Here is a 20,512-nt window from a genome sequence, read left to right on the forward strand (position 1 = left end):
ACTAATGTGATACCTCCCGTGGGGGGATGGATAAAACAGGAGAGGTACTAATGTGATACCTCCCGTGGGGGGATGGATAAAACAGGACAGGTACTAATGTGATATCTCCCGTGGGGGGATGGATAAAACAGGACAGGTACTAATGTGATATCTCCCGTGGGGGGATGGATAAAACAGGACAGGTACTAATGTGATATCTCCCGTGGGGGGATGGATAAAACAGGACAGGTACTAATGTGATATCTCCCGTGGGGGGATGGATAAAACAGGACAGGTACTAATGTGATACCTCCCGTGGGGGGATGGATAAAACAGGACAGGTACTAATGTGATATCTCCCGTGGGGGGATGGATAAAACAGGACAGGTATTAATGTGATACCTCCCGTGGGGGGATGGATAAAACAGGACAGGTACTAATGTGATATCTCCCGTGGGGGGATGGATAAAACAGGACAGGTACTAATGTGATACCTCCCCTGGGGCAATGGATAAAATAGGACAAGTGGTAACGTGATACCTCCCCTGGGGTAATGGATAAAACAGGACAAGTGGTAATGTGATATCTCCCGTGGGGGGATGGATAAAAAAGGACAAGTGGTAATGTGATACCTCCCCTGGGGTAATGGATAAAACAGGACAAGTGGTAACGTGATACCTCCCCTGGGGTAATGGATAAAAAAATGACAAGTGGTAATGTGATACCTCCCCTGGGGTAATGGATAAAAATGACAAGTGGTAACGTGATACCTCCCCTGGGGTAATGGATAAAACAGGACAAGTGGTAATGTGATACCTCCCCTGGGGTAATGGATAAAACAGGACAAGTGGTAATGTGATACCTCCCCTGGGGTAACGGATAAAACAGGACAAGTGGTAACGTGATACCTCCCCTGGGGTAATGGATAAAACAGGACAAGTGGTAACGTGATACCTCCCCTGGGGTAATGGATAAAACAGGACAAGTGGTAATGTGTTACCTCCCCTGGGGTAATGGATAAAACAGGACAAGTGGTAATGTGATACCTCCCCTGGGGTAATGGATAAAACAGGACAAGTGGTAATGTGATACCTCCCCTGGGGTAATGGATAAAACAGGACAAGTGGTAATGTGATACCTCCCCTGGGGTAATGGATAAAAAAAATGACAAGTGGTAATGTGATACCTCCCCTGGGGTAATGGATAAAAATGACAAGTGGTAACGTGATACCTCCCCTGGGGTAATGGATAAAACAGGACAAGTGGTAATGTGATATCTCCCCTGGGGTAATGGATAAAACAGGACAAGTGGTAATGTGATACCTCCCCTGGGGTAATGGATAAAACAGGACAAGTGGTAATGTGATACCTCCCTGGGGTAATGGATAAAACAGGACAAGTGGTAATGTGATACCTCCCCTGGGGTAATGGATAAAACAGGACAAGTGGTAATGTGATACCTCCCCTGGGGTAATGGATAAAACAGGACAAGTGGTAATGTGATACCTCCCCTGGGGTAATGGATAAAACAGGACAAGTGGTAATGTGATACCTCCCCTGGGGTAATGGATAAAACAGGACAAGTGGTAATGTGTTACCTCCCCTGGGGTAATAGTTAAACAGGACAAGTGGTAATGTGATAGAGCAGATCACAAAATTAGAGTAACAAGGGATCTTGTTCCCTCCCTCTCTCTTAAATTCAAAAGGCTTTATTGGCATGGAAAGTGTAACCACATACATTGCCAAAGCAAACATATAGGAACATTTGAAATCAATGATGACAGAAAGGGACTCTCTTTCCCTCTCCCTCCACATCCCTCCCACCCCCCTTCTCTCAATTTAAGGGGCTTTATTGGCATGGGAAACATATGTTTACATTGCCACAGCAAGTGGAATAGATAATAAAATGATTTTAGATAATAAAGTGATTTTGCTGTGATCTGATAGAACGTTCACAGTCAGTACACTGACACCCCTAAGAGACTCTGGGTTGAGGTCAGTGATAAAGTAGTACAGTACTACTGCCAAGAGATGAGCTATAGGTTTACCTACCATAGGAGTGTCCTCGAAGTCTACCATTGACTATGTACATAGCCAGCATACAACAGAGATGCAAGAGTTGTGACCCGTTTTTGTTGGTTATGTCTAGGGGGGCATATGGGGGAGGGAATGCTGTCCTGTTTGTTCCCCTGTGTGCTGGGGGTGTCGGGTTCTTGTCCAATTCTGGCATTTAGTTTGCCACAGACTAGCACATGTCCCTGAGCCTGTAAATTGTTAATCTCCCCCTCTGGGATGGAGAAGCTGTCATCATTAAAGTATGGGGATTCTATTGGAGGGATAGAGGTAGCACACAAGGACATTTCTCTCTGTTGAGATCATTTCCTTATTCATTTCTAGCCAGATGTAAAATGTTCCTGTTTTGACTAGGTCTGCTCTATACCAAATTAGCATACCCCGAGTCTCTTCCCTGTTTCACACCTGGTAGTTTGGTGGATGGGACTACCAGTTCTCTCTAAACTAGAGGGCAACCAGTGGGTCCGTCTCCTTTATATCATGTTTCTTGTTGGATGACAATGTCTGTATGCTCTTTAGGCCAAAGGAAGATGACCTCAGTCCTTGTATATTCTAGAATAAGATAGTAAAAGCTTTGTGTTCCATAGTGTCTAGTGTTGTTTTTGTGTGGTTTAGGCCCAGAACATCAAAGTAGGTGTAAGCAGAGCATGTTGAGCATCTGATAAATACATCTTAGGTCACAGGATGGTGCTTGGGCAGGTGTAATAGCAGGGGTTGGGCCTGTTGCTCTGCTCACGGCCTGGGCATATGTCCTGCTGTCATGTTGAGGTCCTTGCCGCAGGGGCGGGGGACATGGGGTGGGCAGAAGAGGCATAGGTCTGACATGGTGGGGCCTATATAGGTTGTGGCCAGGGTTTGCTTGGGGTGGTCTTAGCTGGTTGGGGTGTGGTTGGTGATGGTGTGGTCTGGGTGTAGGTCCTCTTGGTGTTGGTTCTCTAGGTGCAGGTCCTTCGGGAGGGGTTTAGCCACTTTGTGTTGGGGAAAAAGCTTGTCCTCTTGAATGTATTTGCCATTTGTGTCAATGAGGAGCACAATGCTTTACTTTAGTGTGTCCTCAGTGGATGTGGGGGTGGGATTGTCAGGAGGGCTATCGAGGGAGCTGACAGGAGGGATGTTAGGAGGGGGTGGGGTCTGTTGGGTTGGTGGATCCTGTGTTGTGTGTCCCATTGTGGTGTTGGGGTTGTGGTGTGGGTCTGAGGTGGGCTGTTCTCTCTCTCCCCCTCTCTCTCACTCCCCCTCTCTCTCACTCCCCCTCTCTCTCCCCCTCTCTCTCACTCCCCCTCTCTCAGGAGTGTTTCTGGCTGTCCTCAGAGAAACAGATGACAGAGAGAAAGTGGTTTGACTCCGTAGCTGGGGCGATGCTGGGTTTAGGAGGCGTTACAAATCTTTTTCCACAGCGCTGGGTAAACGCTTGTCTTGGCACAGGGGGTGAGGAGGTTTGTGTGTGTGTCTATATGCGTGTGTGTGCGCTCGTCTGAGAAAGTGTGAGTGCAGGGTGGTGTGTGTCCTAGCCCTGGTGCGGCAGATTCGACACATTAGCGCGAGAGCGAACCTGACTGACAGTAATCCATTTAAAGGAGTAACTTGCCCCTGGTTAGGCTGCCATTGTAGCACCCCACATATGTAACGCTGCCAGACAGACCGCCCTTCAAACACCAGCCTGTCAATGATCCAGTCCCTCACAAGGCATTATGCCCCAAATGCGACATGACAGACAGAGGTATTTTTGTGTGCGTCCCGACTCTTTGCTTTTACCAAACGTTTACAGTCAGTTTGAAGGGTTGCAGTCTTAACAAACTGTATCACGGAAAAACATCTGGTATTTCACATTAAAATCTGTCTGGCTCAATCCCATCGCCAGGGAGGACTCTCATTATGGCGAATAAGTATGCATGTTCTTACATAGTATGTGGTGTATTCGTTTTGATCTCTTTGAGCCTTTGACAGGGTAACCAACATGTTATGAACAACATCAACTCCAATGCTACCGACTCCATGTTAAAACAAAGTGACAAAAATATCTCCAAAAGAAGAGCGATGTCATATGATAATGAATTGCTCAAAAGCTCACATGGTTTCTCTTAATTCACTCCACTTTGTAGCAACAGAGGATTACCTCTTCAGCCACAGTCTGTGCTATGACAGTCTGTGCGCCATGACAGCCTGTGCTATGACAGCCTGTGCTATGACAGCCTGTGCTATAACAGCCTGTGCTATAACAGCCTGTGCATGTCTGTGTGGTATGAATCTTTCTCTCCGTCTGACTCCGAGAATCGGTCTGACTCTTTCTGACTAACTCTTTCTCTTTCTCTCCATCTGACTCTTTCTGACTAACTCTTTCTCTTCGTCTGACTCTTTCTGACTAACTCTTTCTCTTGAGACCTACTGTGTAGTTCTCCACTGTCATTCTGTCATAATATGCTGGAGGGAGTAAAAGAGGAGACTCCTTCAAATCCTGTTTTTCATCAACATCCTCCTTTATCTCCTGCCCTCTATTTTCTCCTTGACGTTCAACTTAGTTTCTTGTCTCCTCAGCCCACCCGCCTCATCTTTTGAAGGGATATGGAGCTCCTGACTAAGTGTGTTTGTCACCTTTCTTCTCGACAGACTGCTACATATGTAACAAGTGAGTAGCTGGCAAGCATGCACGCACACTTTGATTCAGAGTGCCGAGATCACCTTCCTACAAATCATGGTGGTAGCTGGAAACACAAAAGTTACACTTTGAAGGAGACCCTTCTTAATGTCATGGACCTTTGAAATACACACGTTAATGAGCATAATCGCCTATTGAATGAAAATGCACACTGCGTTGTCAAGCCAGAACACTGCTGTGACCAAGGCCTAGGAATCTCAAAGAAACGTCAAAGGCATAGAAATTGGGAATCATAATTAATCATTGTTATTGCTATAGGCAGTAGTACTATATATTAGGTCACTTAATTGACAGTCGATAATGCTCTTCAATATACAATATCAGAATTTTTCAAATGTGTCACGAAATGACAAATAATTCCAAATTAATCATATATCGCTCCAATTTACAGCCTTTGATTTTCTTAATTTTCCTGGTGAGACATTTTGCTGGGATTATAAGGAGTTATACAAACCAGCGAACATTTTAGCTGGCAAATCCCCTCTTTAATCTTTCAGCGAATCCTTACCAGTCAACAAAAGACAGCCTCAATGCGCTAATTAGCGAATCCTGTGATTTCATTAAGACCCGTTAACTGTAATTAAGATGGCAACGATGGGCCCATGTGACAGTCGTTGAAAGGTCATCAGGGAGAGAAAAAAAGTGTACCTGATTTGGATTGGAGGATTGGAGCAGGGCTGACAGTTTTCTTCACATTTTTGGTGTTAATCTCAACGTACAGTAGTGGTATTTTTTTTTTGACACGTCATTGGTGACACTATTGTTATCGTTAAATTAAAAGGATTATGTTTGACGGAGAGTGAATTCCAGTGTCCTACTGTTTATGGATACCTTGCGGGTGTTTGGCTCAGTCTACCTTATCTAAATAATAACAATATGCCACTTAGGACACACTTTTATACAAAGCAACTTCCAGTACACTCCCTTTATAGAATGTGATCGACAGGTGAAAAAGGCTAATATCACTACCGTCCATCTGTGTAACTTAGGCTCTATTCATGTGAGGTGGAGAGAGAGGCCTCTCTCTGTTTCTCTCAGTGTCTTTTGTCACTTTGCTCAAACGGCCATTAAAGTGGCTTCAGACAGGAGTGGATAGTAAATACTTCATGATGGGCCACCAGGTGCTAAAGCACATGCTCATTTATTTATACCGGCTGGTTTCTTCATACTAAAATACTTTTATCCTTCCTTTTGATAACAGAGACAGGTTGTCCTGTGTGTGTGTGTGTGTGTGTGTGGGCCCGTAGAGAAACTGGTTATCTCCTCGGTCTGAAACATTAAAACATGTAATCACTCTAGCTGCTGGCCAGCCCCTGTGTGTGTGTGTCCGTCGTCTCTGTGTGGGTCTATGAATGATTAAAGGAGCACAGAACATGTGATAATGTTGTCTTAATGCAGTGCAAGGACTTCATGACTAAAGAGCAAACTACAGTAACGACAGTAGTAGGATATCCTGTCTGTGTGTGAAGGACAACCTCAGCCCAACCGGCTAGCATATCTGCAGTCTTCACACACACATGCAGTCAGTGTACACATTTTCGCGCACACACACACACACACACACACACACACACACACACACACACACACACACACACACACACACACACACAGACAAATTACAGACATAGGTTTCGTGGAGAACTCGTCGGCAGCACCAACAGTAGTGGCCAATGAAGGAAGGATAACATAACTGGGGTGTGGGAACCTGCCAGCACTGTTATTGATTTCTCTCTCTCTCCCAAGAGACAAATAAAGGCCCAAACCACCGTTTATGTTCCCAGGCAAGCGTATTGCATATTTCTGTTTATTTTCAGAGGTGTGCAAATCATAGGAGAGACACCCTTGACCACAATCTTTGCTTCCAGAAGAAGGAAGAATCGAGAAGTAGAGAGAGAAAGAGGAGGAGATTGAGATTGCTCATCTTTGGAGTCTGAGAGAACAGCTTTATTCTTATCTTTAAAAAGGGGGGGAAAAAGTGCTGCTTGCTCAGATCAAATGCCCACATTAATACATGCTGATACTGTTAAAAAACTAAATATGTTGTTGTGGATAATATCACCAGCCTCCCAAGCCAATTACAATCAATTAGAACGGAGGGCCGTTTCTGGTTGAGGGCCATTTCTGAGGGCCGTTTGTGAGGGCCGTTTGTGAGGGCCGTTTGTGAGGGCCGTTTGTGAGGGCCGTTTGCGCGGTGAAAGAAATTGTGGGAGCGAGAGGAGGAGAGGACGACAGTGGCTGGAGTGAGGGCAGGGTGTTTATCACTGTGTGTGTGACGTGAGCGTGTGTGTAGGGCTGTTTGATGTGTGAATGGGTCTACCTGACAGGGGCTCCTCTGCTCTGGGCAGGCTTCAGCAGGACAGTGACCGTGCTGTCTGTCTGGTTCAGGGGAGTCTCCTGGTCATAGCCTGGCATCAACGGAGCTGGAGGGGGGGACACATGAGCACAGGAGATGGTGATTTGACTGACAAATAAAGACAGACTGAGACCCGGAGACAGGAGACAGAGACAGACAGAGAACAGCAAGTACACACAAATGCAGACAAACGCTACACCCAGGAACAATGAACACAGCTATATATTACTGGGGATCTCCTGGAAGATTTAGGGCTCTACAGTAGGTTGTCCAGGATTATTGGTTACTTGGTCCTGGTCAAAGTTTCTCATACCTGAGATCTTGGTGGTGAACTGGGTGATGACGGGAGGTCCAAAGCCCTTGACGGTGCTGGCCCGGATGGTGAAGGAGTATGTGGAGCCGGGGTAGAGACCCACAAACATGTGGGACGTCTCGTTGCTGAACTTAAACACCTTGCCGCTCTGGTTGGTCAGGTCAAACTCCGTGTCGAAGGAGCTCAAGGCCTTGTAGGAGATCTGTGGATTGACACACAACCTAGATTAGATGATTGGATATGACAAGTTTATATAAAAGTTTCAAATCTAGCATCAGGCTTGCTATGGTCATAGCTATGGTTAGTTTTGGTGTATGGTAAAGATAATGGCGTACATCTATAAAACTACAATGTACTACAATACTGAAAGAGTTAGCACACAAAGTTAGAGTTTGCACCTAGAGCCCTTGATAGTGAAACTAGGCCTGAACTTTCCATAGAAGGTTCCTTCAAGTCAACGTTGAAAAGGGAGGAACTTGTGGGCAAAAAAAAACAGCAGACAGAAACGCTCAGCTCCAATGTCATTTCCGTGATGGATTGAATGAGCGAGAGTTTGGGCAGGGGGGGGACACTTGTTTTATTCTAAACCCCCCACCCCATCGAGCAGGAGATTGGAGGCCCCGGGAATTTCTTTCTGAAAGAGAGTGCAGCGGAGCAGCGAATCCACCCCTCCTCCCTCCCCTCATTCATAGAACTTTATCAGTTCTCCCTCTCTCTCAGTAAGCTTCATTTAAATAAATAATTCGGTCTCCCCTAATGGAAAGCTCCATTATTATTCCGTTCTGATTCCCAATTAAGAAGCACAATGGGGAGTGTTGGAGTGCGGTGGCGGCCATTTGTATCCATCAGGTGTGAAATGCTGCTGCTCAGGGCTCTGGTGGGACATTAGTCTTCATCAGGCAGGGCGGGAGGGAGGCAGGGAGAGAGGAACGCATCTGGATCATTTCAAAAGGCTAGATAGCTAGCATTGAGCAGTATTATCACACACAGGACTGATTGGTGGGGTGAGGGATTTTCAGTTGGGAAAGGAGGATTCGATAGGGTTCAGTTAGGAGCAGGGGAAGTCGCCATGGTGACTGTGGTCATGTTTTGGTCAATGACACACACACTTTGGCAAACTTGAAGAATGCAATGAACAGACATAGAAACAATTTCCTAGAGAACAACTCCTACGTAGTACTACATACAGAGCTTTTGAAGTACTTAATGACTTATGACAATTAATCAACACACAAAAGTTTTCTTGTATCACCAGTCATAGTAGAATAGCCCTGAATTCGTCTCAACGCAAAGGGCCAGCTGTACATCTTCAAGGCAAAACCCCAAAGAACGAGCCCATATTACAACTGCCGAACTGAGACAAAGTACAGTAAAGATGTGCCAACCCTGAACAAAATGCTGTTTTGGAGTGAGAGATGCATGGCTCACAGTCAAATACTGAAGAGCATATGAGGCAAGCTGAATGTCAGCCAATGATAATGGGGTTGACTTTATCAGAGTCTAATGAGGCAGAAAAAACCCTTTTGATTTGTCCAACTTGATCACAATAGCAGCTCAGAGTTACAGGGGGTGGAGGTGACAGAATATCATTTCATTATGTGCATACCTGACAGCTTAATTGGAGAATTTCAGCATAAATTGGGTTCTGGTACAATGGCTCTTTTGAACTCACTAAAAAGCCTCTAACATCGCATTGTGTGGAGAGTGGAAGTGCATGTCAAACGCAAGGCAAACGCTGCGATGGGAGAAACATGTAGTACTACAGTAGCCTATTCACATGAACAGTGCTTTACAATTATGTTTTACGTACAAATGTGGATTATAGGAAACCACACTGCTATAAGACTCAAACCGGTATTAAGTTGTGAAAGTTCTTTTAAGGTTGTGAAGGTTCTTTTGAGGTTGTGTAAATGTTGAAGAGGGCCAGATGTTTCCGTCTTGACGCCACAGTGTTGTTGAAGGGTATTTTGAGGTTGTGTAAATGTTGAAGAGGGCCAGATGTTTCCGTCTTGACGCCACAGTGTTGTTGAAGGGTATTTTGAGGTTGTGTAAATGTTGAAGAGGGCCAGATGTTTCCGTCTTGACGCCACAGTGTTGTTGAAGGGTATTTTGAGGTTGTGTAAATGTTGAAGAGGGCCAGATGTTTCCGTCTTGACGCCACAGTGTTGTTGAAGGGTATTTTGAGGTTGTGTAAATGTTGAAGAGGGCCAGATGTTTCCGTCTTGACGCCACAGTGTTGTTGAAGGGTATTTTGAGGTTGTGTAAATGTTGAAGAGGGCCAGATGTTTCCGTCTTGACGCCACAGTGTTGTTGAAGGGTATTTTGAGGTTGTGTAAATGTTGAAGAGGGCCAGATGTTTCCGTCTTGACGCCACAGTGTTGTTGAAGGGTATTTTGAGGTTGTGTAAATGTTGAAGAGGGCCAGATGTTTCCGTCTTGACGCCACAGTGTTGTTGAAGGGTATTTTGAGGTTGTGTAAATGTTGAAGAGGGCCAGATGTTTCCGTCTTGACGCCACAGTGTTGTTGAAGGGTATTTTTAAAGGCTGCTATCTTTCTAAATACTGGATGATGTCAGACAGATGAAGTGCAGCATGTTTTACCCTGTCTAAGGTATGCCCCACACTCCTGTCAAATTAAAGTCATATGACAACCAGGCTCAAGTACTGTATGCCTCCGCTTTCAATTCCAGCAGATTGAGGATGAACTTTTTCAACTGCCTATTTTAACAGTGTTCGCTACAATAATACATGTTTGGTCCCTTCAATCTTTGAAGATCACACTGTATATTCTCTGACTCACAATTGATTTACGAGAACATATCACAAGAGGAAGAGCTACTTCAATCATTTTCAATAAAAGAGGCATCTACAGTCGTGGCCAAAAGTTTTGAGAATGACACAAATATTAATTTTCACAAAGTCTGCTGCCTTAGTTTGTATGATGGCAATTTGCATACACTCCAGAATGTTATGAAGAGTGATCAGATGAATTGCAATGAATTGCAAAGTCCCTCTTTGCCATGCAAATGAACTGAATCCCCAAAAACATTTCCACTACATTTCAGCCCTGCCACAAAAGGACCAGCTGACATCATGTCAGTGATTCTCTCGTTAACACAGGTGTGGGTGTTAACCAGGACAAGGCTGGAGATCACTCTGTCATGCTGATTGAGTTTGAATAAGAGACTGGAAGCTTCAAAAGGGGGGTGGTGCTTGGAATCATTGTTCTTCCTCTGTCATCCATGGTTACCTGCAAGGAAACACGTGCCGTCATTATTGCTTTGCACAAAAAGGGCTTCACAGGCAAGGATATTGTTGCCAGTAAGATTGCACCTAAATCAACCATTTATCGGATCATCAAGAACTTCAAGGAGAGTGGTTCAATTGTTGTAAAGAAGGCTTCAAAGCGCCCAAGAAAGTCCAGCAAGCGCCAGGACCATCTCCTAAAGTTGATTCAGCTGCGGGCACCACCAGTACAGAGCTTGCTCAGAAAGGTGTGAGTGTATCTACACGCACAGTGAGGCGAAGACTTCTGGAGGATGGCCTGGTGTCAAGAAGGGCAGCAAAGAAGCTGCCATCAGTCCTATGTCATTCTGCAAAAGGTACAGGGATTGGACAGCTGAGGACTGGGGAAAAGTTGTTTTCTCTGATGAATCCCCTTTCCGATTGCTTGGGGCATCTGGAAAAAAGCTTGTCTGGAGAAGACAAGGTGAGCGCTACCATCAGTCCTGTGTCATGCCAACAGTAAAGCATCCTGAGACCATTCATGTGTGGGGTTTCTTCTCAGCCAAGGGAGTGGGCTCACTCACAATTTTGCCTAAGAACACAGCCATGAATAAAGAATGGTACCAACACATCCTCCGAGAGCAACTTCTCCCAAACAACCAAGATCAACACTGCAAATATTGACTCTTTGCATCAACTTCATGTAATTGTCAATAAAAGCCTTTGACACGTATGAAATGCTAGTAATTATACTTCACTATTCCATAATAATATCTGACAAAAATATCTAAAGACACTGAATCAGCAGACTTTGTGAAAATTAATATTTTTGTCATTCTCAAAACTTTTGGCTACGACTGTAGCTCTACCGCTGACGTTATACTGTTGAGGGCACCAATCCACATGTACATACTCACAAACTCAGGGAAACAATTATACTTTTGACTTATCCCCAAAACTTGGTATACGGGGGTCTGATTGAACAAGGCCCCAAGTTGTAACTTTAATTTCCTCCCTGGTTGTTGGGGAAACTCGTTTAATTCCTTGTCAGTTGTATTAGGAGCTCCACTCTGGGGCACAGGGCTGGGCTGGTGTTGGGAGTGCTGTCGGAGGGGGTTCAGTGGGTAATAGATTGTGTTAACAAGCCTCAGTGCATGCAGGCCTTAAGGTTATTAGGTTGGATTTATTAGATAATTAAGGGCCCGGAGTGAATGAAAGATGGAAGCCGCCCAGCTCCTGCCAGGCACAAGATGGATGTGTGTTAGAGAGAGAGAGAGCGGGAAACCGAGAAAGACAGAGAGCGAGAGAGACCGAGAGAAAAAGACAAAGACAGATAGAGAGAGACACAGAGACAGATGGACAGAGGGAGAGAAAGAGACAGAAAAGAGAGAGCAGAAACCTACCAGAAAACAATTAGCCAACAACAAATTCCATCCCTCTTAGACGACTTCCTGGACAAAATGTTTCACTGTAAAAGTGAAGGGGTAAACTTGGCAGAAGAAAGCCTAAAAAGTACATTTTGACCTCTCAGCTTCCCCATCAAATCTAAACATTTCAACCAGACAACCTTAGAACATTAACAACAATGACAAATGGTTTGATGAAGAATGTAAAAACCTAAGAAAGGAATTGAGGAACCGATCCAACCAAAAACACAGAGACAAACCTGAGCCTACAACTTCATTATAAAGCCCCACAGTGGTGGTGGTATAATACCCATAAAACATAGCAGTCAAACAGGGAAAAGCTTCCATGTATCCCATAGGGAATTTTGGAAACACTTAAAATAAGAGCTGTGCTTCGTGTAGGCTTACCTTGCATTACCTTTTGATAACCATGTAAATCTCTCTCGGACAAGCTGATTTTTATCAATATATTTGGCTCTATTTACTCTCAGATTCGAAGATGCTAATTAGCACCAAAGTGGACATCAAGAAAATCTACAAATCCCTGCAAGCTTCTGCATGTCATCTCTAGCTGACACCTTTGCTAACAGGTATGGTGTTTTTATAACTTGCACAAAACAGTTCACAGAATTGTCCATTTTAATATATTTTGCCAATTTATTTAGTACATTATTTAGCTAACATTAATCCAGAGATTCTTACTTTTGCTTCGATTCGGCAGTCTCATCCACATCATCATGGCATTTGTAGTTCTTTACAATAGCCACATTAGCAGCTTAAATGCAGGCAAATATATTGATAAACGTTGCGCGGTTATCAATGCGTCACGCAAGGATAGGTCTACACGAAACACAGTCCTTATTTGATGCGTTTCTAAAATCCCCAATGGGAAAAACAAATGGTGGGGGAAAAAATGGAACCATTCCCTTGTTTGACACTAGTTTTATGGGTATTATGACTCATACTGTGGTATGAGAAACACTAAAACGGTGCAAAAATACACAATGAACAGCACGTCAGAAATCAGCTCAATGTAATTGAAGAATCTATTGAATTGAACCAGTTCTGGGAAAATTGGAACACACTAAAAACAACAAGAGCTATCTATCCAAAATGGAGATGGATAAACCACTTCTCCAATATTTTTCGCCCTATAACAAAGAACAAACAGCAAAAACATATACATGATCAATTACACATTTTAGAGTCAGCTATTAAAAAGACTACCAGAACCCACTGGACTCTCCAATTACATTGAAGGAACTACAGTACAAAATACAAACCCTTCAATCCCCAAAAAGGCCTGTGGTGTTGACGGTATCCTATATTAAATGATCAAACATACAAACCACACATTTTAATTGGCTATACTTAAACATCATCCTCAGCTCAGGCATCTTCCCCAATACTTGGAACCAAGGACTGATCACCCCAATCCACAAAAGTGGAGACCAAATTTGACCCCAATAACTACTGTAGGATATGAGTCAACAGCAACCTTGGGAAAATCCTCTGCATAATCATTAATAGCAGATTCCTACATTTCCTCAGTAAAAATAATGTCCTGAGCAAATGTCAAGCAACACAATTAGAAACAACCAAATCATGAGAAAACAAAAAGATAATTACTTGGCACATTGACAAAAAAATCAAAAGAAAAGCAGAGCAAACTAGAATGCTATTTGGCCCTAAATAGAGGGAGTGCACCGTAGCAGAATATCTGACCACAGTGACTGACCCAAATTGAGCATTGCCTTCCTATTGAAAGAGGCTGCCCAGGAAGCGAGAGAGAGAGAGAGAGGGGGAAGAAAGCGAGAGAGAGAGAGAGAGGGGGAGCGAGAGGGAGGGGGTTGTGAGAGGGGGGAAGGAAGCGAGAGAGGGGGAGGAAGCGAAGCGAGAGAGAGAGGAAGCGAGAGAGAGAGAGAGGGAAGCGAGAGAGAGAGAGGAAGAGAGAGAGAGAGGGGGAGAGAGAGAGAGGGGGAGGAAGCGAGAGAGAGAGAGAGAGAGAGAGGGGGGGAGGAAGAGAGAGAGAGGGGGAGGAAGCGAGAGAGAGAGGGGGAGGAAGCGAGAGAGAGGGAGGGGGAGGAAGCGAGAGAGAGAGAGGGGGAGGAAGCGAGAAAGAGAGAGAGGGGGAGGAAGCGAGAGAGAGAGAGGGGGAGGAAGCGAGAGAGAGAGAGAGGGGGAGGAAGCGAGAGAGAGAGAGAGGGGGAGGAAGCGAGAGAGAGAGAGAGGGGGGAGGAAGCGAGAGCGAGAGAGGGGAGGAAGCGAGAGCGAGAGAGGGGGAGGAAGCGAGAGAGAGGGCGGGAGGAAGCGAGAGAGAGAGAGGCGGGAGGAAGCGAGAGAGAGAGGCGGGAGGAAGCGAGAGAGAGAGAGGGGGAAGCGAGAGAGAGAGAGAGGGGGAGGAAGCGAGAGAGAGAGGGGGGGAAGCGAGAGAGAGAGAGGGGGAGGAAGTAGAGAGAGAGAGAGAGGGGAGGAAGCGAGAGAGAGAGAGAGGGGGAGGAAGCGAGAGAGAGAGGGGGAGGAAGCGAGAGCGAGAGAGGGGGAGGAAGCGAGAGAGAGAGGCGGGAGGAAGCGAGAGAGAGAGAGGCGGGAGGAAGCGAGAGAGAGAGAGGGGAGGAAGCGAGAGAGAGAGAGGGGGAGGAAGTGAGAGAGAGAGGGGGGGAAGCGAGAGAGAGAGAGGGGAGGAAGCGAGAGAGAGAGAGGGGGAGGAAGCGAGAGAGAGAGGGGGGGAGGAAGCGAGAGAGAGAGAGGGGGAGGAAGCGAGAGAGAGAGAGGGGGAGGAAGCGAGAGCGAGAGAGGGGGAGGAAGCGAGAGAGAAAGGCGGGAGGAAGCGAGAGAGAGAGAGGCGGGAGGAAGCGAGAGAGAGAGAGGCGGAGGAAGCGAGAGAGAGAGAGGGGGGAGGAAGCGAGAGAGAGAGAGAGAGAGGGGAGGAAGCGAGAGAGAGAGAGGGAGGAAGCGAGAGAGAGAGAGGGGGAGGAAGCGAGAGAGAGAGAGGGGGGAGGAAGTGAGAGAGAGAGGGGGGAAGCGAGAGAGAGAGAGGGGGAGGAAGCGAGAGAGAGAGAGGGGGAGGAAGCGAGAGAGAGAGAGGGGGAGGAAGCGAGAGAGAGAGAGGGGGAGGAAGGGAGAGAGAGAGAGGGGGGGAGGAAGGGAGAGAGAGAGAGGCGGGAGGAAGAGAGAGAGAGAGGCGGGAGGAAGCGAGAGAGAGAGGCGGGAGGAAGCGAGAGAGAGAGAGAGAGGGGGAGGAAGCGAGAGAGAGAGAGAGGGGGGAGGAAGAGAGAGAGAGAGAGAGAGAGGGGGAGGAAGCGAGAGCGAGAGAGAGAGAGGGGGAGGAAGCGAGAGAGAGAGAGAGAGGGGGGAGGAAGCGAGAGAGAGAGGGGAGGAAGGAGAGAGAGAGAGAGAGGGGGGAGGAAGCGAGAGAGAGAGGGGGGAGGAAGCGAGAGGGAGAGAGGGGGAGGAAGCGAGAGAGAGAGGGGGAGGAAGAGAGAGAGAGAGAGAGGGGGAGGAAGAGAGAGAGAGAGGGGGGAGGAAGCGAGAGAGAGAGGGGGAGGAAGCGAGAGAGAGAGAGGCGGGAGGAAGCGAGAGAGAGAGAGGGGGAGGAAGCGAGAGAGAGAGGGGGAGGAAGCGAGAGAGAGAGAGGGGGAGGAAGCGAGAGAGAGAGAGGGGGGAGGAAGCGAGAGAGAGAGAGGGGGGAGGAAGCGAGAGAGAGAGAGGGGGAGGAAGCGAGAGAGAGAGAGAGGGGAGGAAGCGAGAGAGAGAGAGGGGGAGGAAGCGAGAGAGAGAGAGGAGGAGGAAGCGAGAGAGAGAGAGGGGGAGGAAGCGAGAGAGAGAGAGAGAGAGAGGGGGAGGAAGCAAGAGAGGGGGGAAGCGAGAGAGAGAGGGGGGGGGGAAGTGAGAGAGAGAGGGGGAGGAAGCGAGAGAGAGAGAGGGGAGGAAGCGAGAGAGAGAGAGGGGGAGGAAGCGAGAGAGAGAGAGGAGGAGGAAGCGAGAGAGAGAGAGGGGGAGGAAGCGAGAGAGAGAGAGAGAGGGGGAGGAAGCAAGAGAGGGGGAAGCGAGAGAGAGAGGGGGGAGGAAGTGAGAGAGAGAGGGGGAGGAAGCGAGAGAGAGAGAGAGAGACGGGGGGAGGAAGCGAGAGAGAGACGGGGAGGAAGCGAGAGAGAGAGAGGGGGGAGGAAGCGAGAGAGAGAGAGAGAGGGGGAGGAAGCGAGAGAGAGAGGGGAGGAAGCGAGAGAGAGAGGGGGAGGAAGCGAGAGAGAGAGAGAGAGGGGGAGGAAGCGAGAGAGAGAGGGGGAGGAAGCGAGAGAGAGAGGGGGGGAGGAAGCGAGAGAGAGAGAGGGGGAGGAAGCGAGAGAGAGAGGGGGAGGAAGCGAGAGAGAGAGAGGGGGGGAAGCGAGAGAGAGGGGGAAGCAAGAGAGAGAGGGGGGAAGCGAGAGAAAAGAGGGGGGAGGAAGTTAGAGAGAAAGAGGGGGAGGAAACGAGAGAGAAAGAGGGGGAGGAAGCGAGAGAGAGGGGGGAGGAGCGAGAGAGAGAGGGGAGGACGCGAGAGAGAGAGGGGGCGGAAGCAAGAGAGAGAGGGGGAGGAAGCGAGAGAGAGGGGGAGGAAGCGAGAGAGAGAGAGGGGGAGGAAGCGAGAGAGAGAGGGGGAGGAAGCGAGAGAGAGAGGGGGGAGGAAGCGAGAGAGAGAGGGGGAAGGAAGCGAGAGAGAGAGGGGGAAGGAAGCGAGAGAGAGAGGGGGGAAGGAAGCGAGAGAGAGAGGGGGGAAGGAAGCGAGAGAGAGAGGGGGAGGAAGAGAGAGAGAATGAGAGCTGGGCCTGGGTGGGCAAATGGGCTCGGGAGTTTCTCAGATCTTACCTCATACTGCTTAATGATACCATAGGTCTGGACAGGCTCACGCCATCGCAGGGCGATCTTCTCTTCGTACGTGCTCCCCTGGATGGACTCAAGTGGCACAGCGCCAGGCACTATGGAGGAGAGGGACGAGGGGGAAATAAATTCAGAGCAAATTAAATATCGACCATTTTCAATATTGAGCCACTTCAACATCCTAACACCATCATAAATCGACATTGTGATTCCCATAGATTGGGCGGTTGGTTGGCGGCGAACTTTCTCCAGACCAAGCTTGAATGATTTGGTGAAAAGGATCAACTGAGGTCTCATGGGGGCGCAGGGCGGTCATGGTTCTGCCGTTGTCTCTTTCAACTACTTCAATAAGGCACATTAGAGGGAACCTCCTAAAAGCTGTTGTGAGAGCACAACATGGTTTGTTTTATTTTATTGACTTTACAGCATGGCTGTAGGTACACTACAGTAAACTGATACAGAGGCTTTACAGCATGGCTGTAGGTACACTACAGTAAACTGATACAGAGGCTTTACAGCATGGCTGTAGGTACACTACAGTAAACTGATACAGAGGCTTTACAGCATGGCTGTAGGTACACTACAGTAAACTGATACAGAGGCTTTACAGCATGGCTGTAGGTACACTACAGTAAACTGATACAGAGGCTTTACAGCATGGCTGTAGGTACACTACAGTAAACTGATACAGAGGCTTTACAGCATGGCTGTAGGTACACTACAGTAAACTGATACAGAGGCTTTACAGCATGGCTGTAGGTACACTACAGTAAACTGATACAGAGGCTTTACAGCATGGCTGTAGGTACACTACAGTAAACTGATACAGAGGCTTTACAGCATGGCTGTAGGTACACTACAGTAAACTGATACAGAGGCTTTACAGCATGGCTGTAGGTACACTACAGTAAACTGATACAGAGGCTTTACAGCATGGCTGTAGGTACACTACAGTAAACTGATACAGAGGCTTTACAGCATGGCTGTAGGTACACTACAGTAAACTGATACAGAGGCTTTACAGCATGGCTGTAGGTACACTACAGTAAACTGATACAGAGGCTTTACAGCATGGCTGTAGGTACACTACAGTAAACTGATACAGAGGCTTTACAGCATGGCTGTAGGTACACTACAGTAAACTGATACAGAGGCTTTACAGCATGGCTGTAGGTACACTACAGTAAACTGATACAGAGGCTTTACAGCATGGCTGTAGGTACACTACAGTAAACTGATACAGAGGCTTTACAGCATGGCTGTAGGTACACTACAGTAAACTGATACAGAGGCTTTACAGCATGGCTGTAGGTACACTACAGTAAACTGATACAGAGGCTTTACAGCATGGCTGTAGGTACACTACAGTAAACTGATACAGAGGCTTTACAGCATGGCTGTAGGTACACTACAGTAAACTGATACAGAGGCTTTACAGCATGGCTGTAGGTACACTACAGTAAACTGATACAGAGGCTTTACAGCATGGCTGTAGGTACACTACAGGCTAAACTGATACAGAGGCTTTACAGCATGGCTGTAGGTACACTACAGTAAACTGATACAGAGGCTTTACAGCATGGCTGTAGGTACACTACAGTAAACTGATACAGAGGCTTTACAGCATGGCTGTAGGTACACTACAGTAAACTGATACAGAGGCTTTACAGCATGGCTGTAGGTACACTACAGTAAACTGATACAGAGGCTTTGACAGCATGGCTGTAGGTACACTACAGTAAACTGATACAGAGGCTTTACAGCTTGGCTGTAGGTACACTACAGTAAACTGATACAGAGGCTTTACAGCATGGCTGTAGGTACACTACAGTAAACTGATACAGAGGCTTTACAGCATGGCTGTAGGTACACTACAGTAAACTGATACAGAGGCTTTACAGCATGGCTGTAGGTACACTACAGTAAACTGATACAGAGGCTTTACAGCATGGCTGTAGGTACACTACAGTAAACTGATACAGAGGCTTTACAGCATGGCTGTAGGTACACTACAGTAAACTGATACAGAGGCTTTACAGCATGGCTGTAGGTACACTACAGTAAACTGATACAGAGGCTTTACAGCATGGCTGTAGGTACACTGCAGTAAACTGATACAGAGGCTTTACAGCATGGCTGTAGGTACACTACAGTAAACTGATACAGAGGCTTTACAGCATGGCTGTAGGTACACTACAGTAAACTGATACAGAGGCTTTACAGCGTGGCTGTAGGTACACTACAGTAAACTGATACAGAGGCTTTACAGCATGGCTGTAGGTACACTACAGTAAACTGATACAGAGGCTTTACAGCATGGCTGTAGGTACACTACAGTAAACTGATACAGAGGCTTTACAGCTTGGCTGTAGGTACACTACAGTAAACTGATACAGAGGCTTTACAGCATGGCTGTAGGTACACTACAGTAAACTGATACAGAGGCTTTACAGCATGGCTGTAGGTACACTACAGTAAACTGATACAGAGGCTTTACAGCATGGCTGTAGGTACACTACAGTAAACTGATACAGAGGCTTTACAGCATGGCTGTAGGTACACTACAGTAAACTGATACAGAGGCTTTACAGCTTGGCTGTAGGTACACTACAGTAAACTGATACAGAGGCTTTACAGCTTGGCTGTAGGTACACTACAGTAAACTGATACAGAGGCTTTACAGCATGGCTGTAGGTACACTACAGTAAACTGATACAGAGCTCTGGGTCCTCGCATTGTATATTGAATCGGAAACAAAACAAAGTAGCATTAGGGTCAAGGACAGCTAGAAAATGTAGACTCACTGGCAAAAAAGTTAAATGAAAGGAAAGCAAACCATTCCATTTTCTTGCTCATAACAGGGTCAAAGGTTTCTAGTTTCTACATTTCTTTTTGAAAAGCAGTGCAAATTAAATGCACCTCCTATACTCATTTGGAAAAGTTAAACTTGTTATCATGCAGATAATTCCATTAGAGGTCTCTTTTGAACGTTTGATATCAATTTGAATAACCTCCAAAGGGCTATTGAGGAGCAGAGTGAGATTGTAATCTTCAAATGGCCTTGAGCGCCAAAGGAGGAAAAAAACAAATGAAGCATCACAGAAGTAGATGTAGTTGAAGGTAAATGTAAGTGCTTTCAAATAACTATCTTTCCCTTATTGAAACACAAGCCCTCATGCTTTTGTGGTCTCTTAGACCCCAATGATGACCTTGAAAGGCTGAATGTTGGAAGTGTTGGCAGGGCAGAGTTGGGATCAACTCTATTTCAATTCTTAGAAGCTTTCTCTATTTTTCCCTTTCCCGCTCCCTCCCCCATTTCCTTCCCTCCCCCATCTCCTTCCCTCTCTCCTCTTCCCATTCCCTCTCTCCTCTTCCCATTCTCTCTCTCCTCTTCCCATTCCCTCTCTCCTCTTCCCATTCTCTCTCTCCCCAGACCTCTGCCCCATCCTCTCTCACGCACGTTCTCTCTCTGTCTCCCGACCCACCCTCTCACTCCCCCCCCACCTGCTCGCTCTCCCCACCCCCACGCTCTCCCCACCCCCACGCTCTCCCCCACCCCCCACCTGCTCGCTCTCCCCCCACCCTCTCACTCCCCCCACGCTCTCCCAACCCCCCACCTGCTCGCTCTCCCCCAACCCCCACCTG

At 47.0% G+C, this 20,512-nt stretch overlaps 1 protein-coding gene across 1 annotated transcript in view; it reads right to left on the reverse strand.

Moving 5' to 3' along the window:
- The window catches only part of LOC115131044 (receptor-type tyrosine-protein phosphatase mu), a 319,957-nt gene that overhangs the window by 134,407 nt on the left and 165,038 nt on the right, over positions 1-20,512 (reverse strand). The window contains 3 exon segments of the mRNA XM_065019405.1: positions 7,029-7,131; positions 7,378-7,579; positions 16,856-16,965. Coding sequence (XP_064875477.1) covers positions 7,029-7,131; positions 7,378-7,579; positions 16,856-16,965 — 415 coding nt within the window.

Source organism: Oncorhynchus nerka, linkage group LG6, assembly GCF_034236695.1.
Source record: "Oncorhynchus nerka isolate Pitt River linkage group LG6, Oner_Uvic_2.0, whole genome shotgun sequence".
In the NCBI taxonomy this organism is placed as follows: domain Eukaryota; kingdom Metazoa; phylum Chordata; class Actinopteri; order Salmoniformes; family Salmonidae; genus Oncorhynchus; species Oncorhynchus nerka.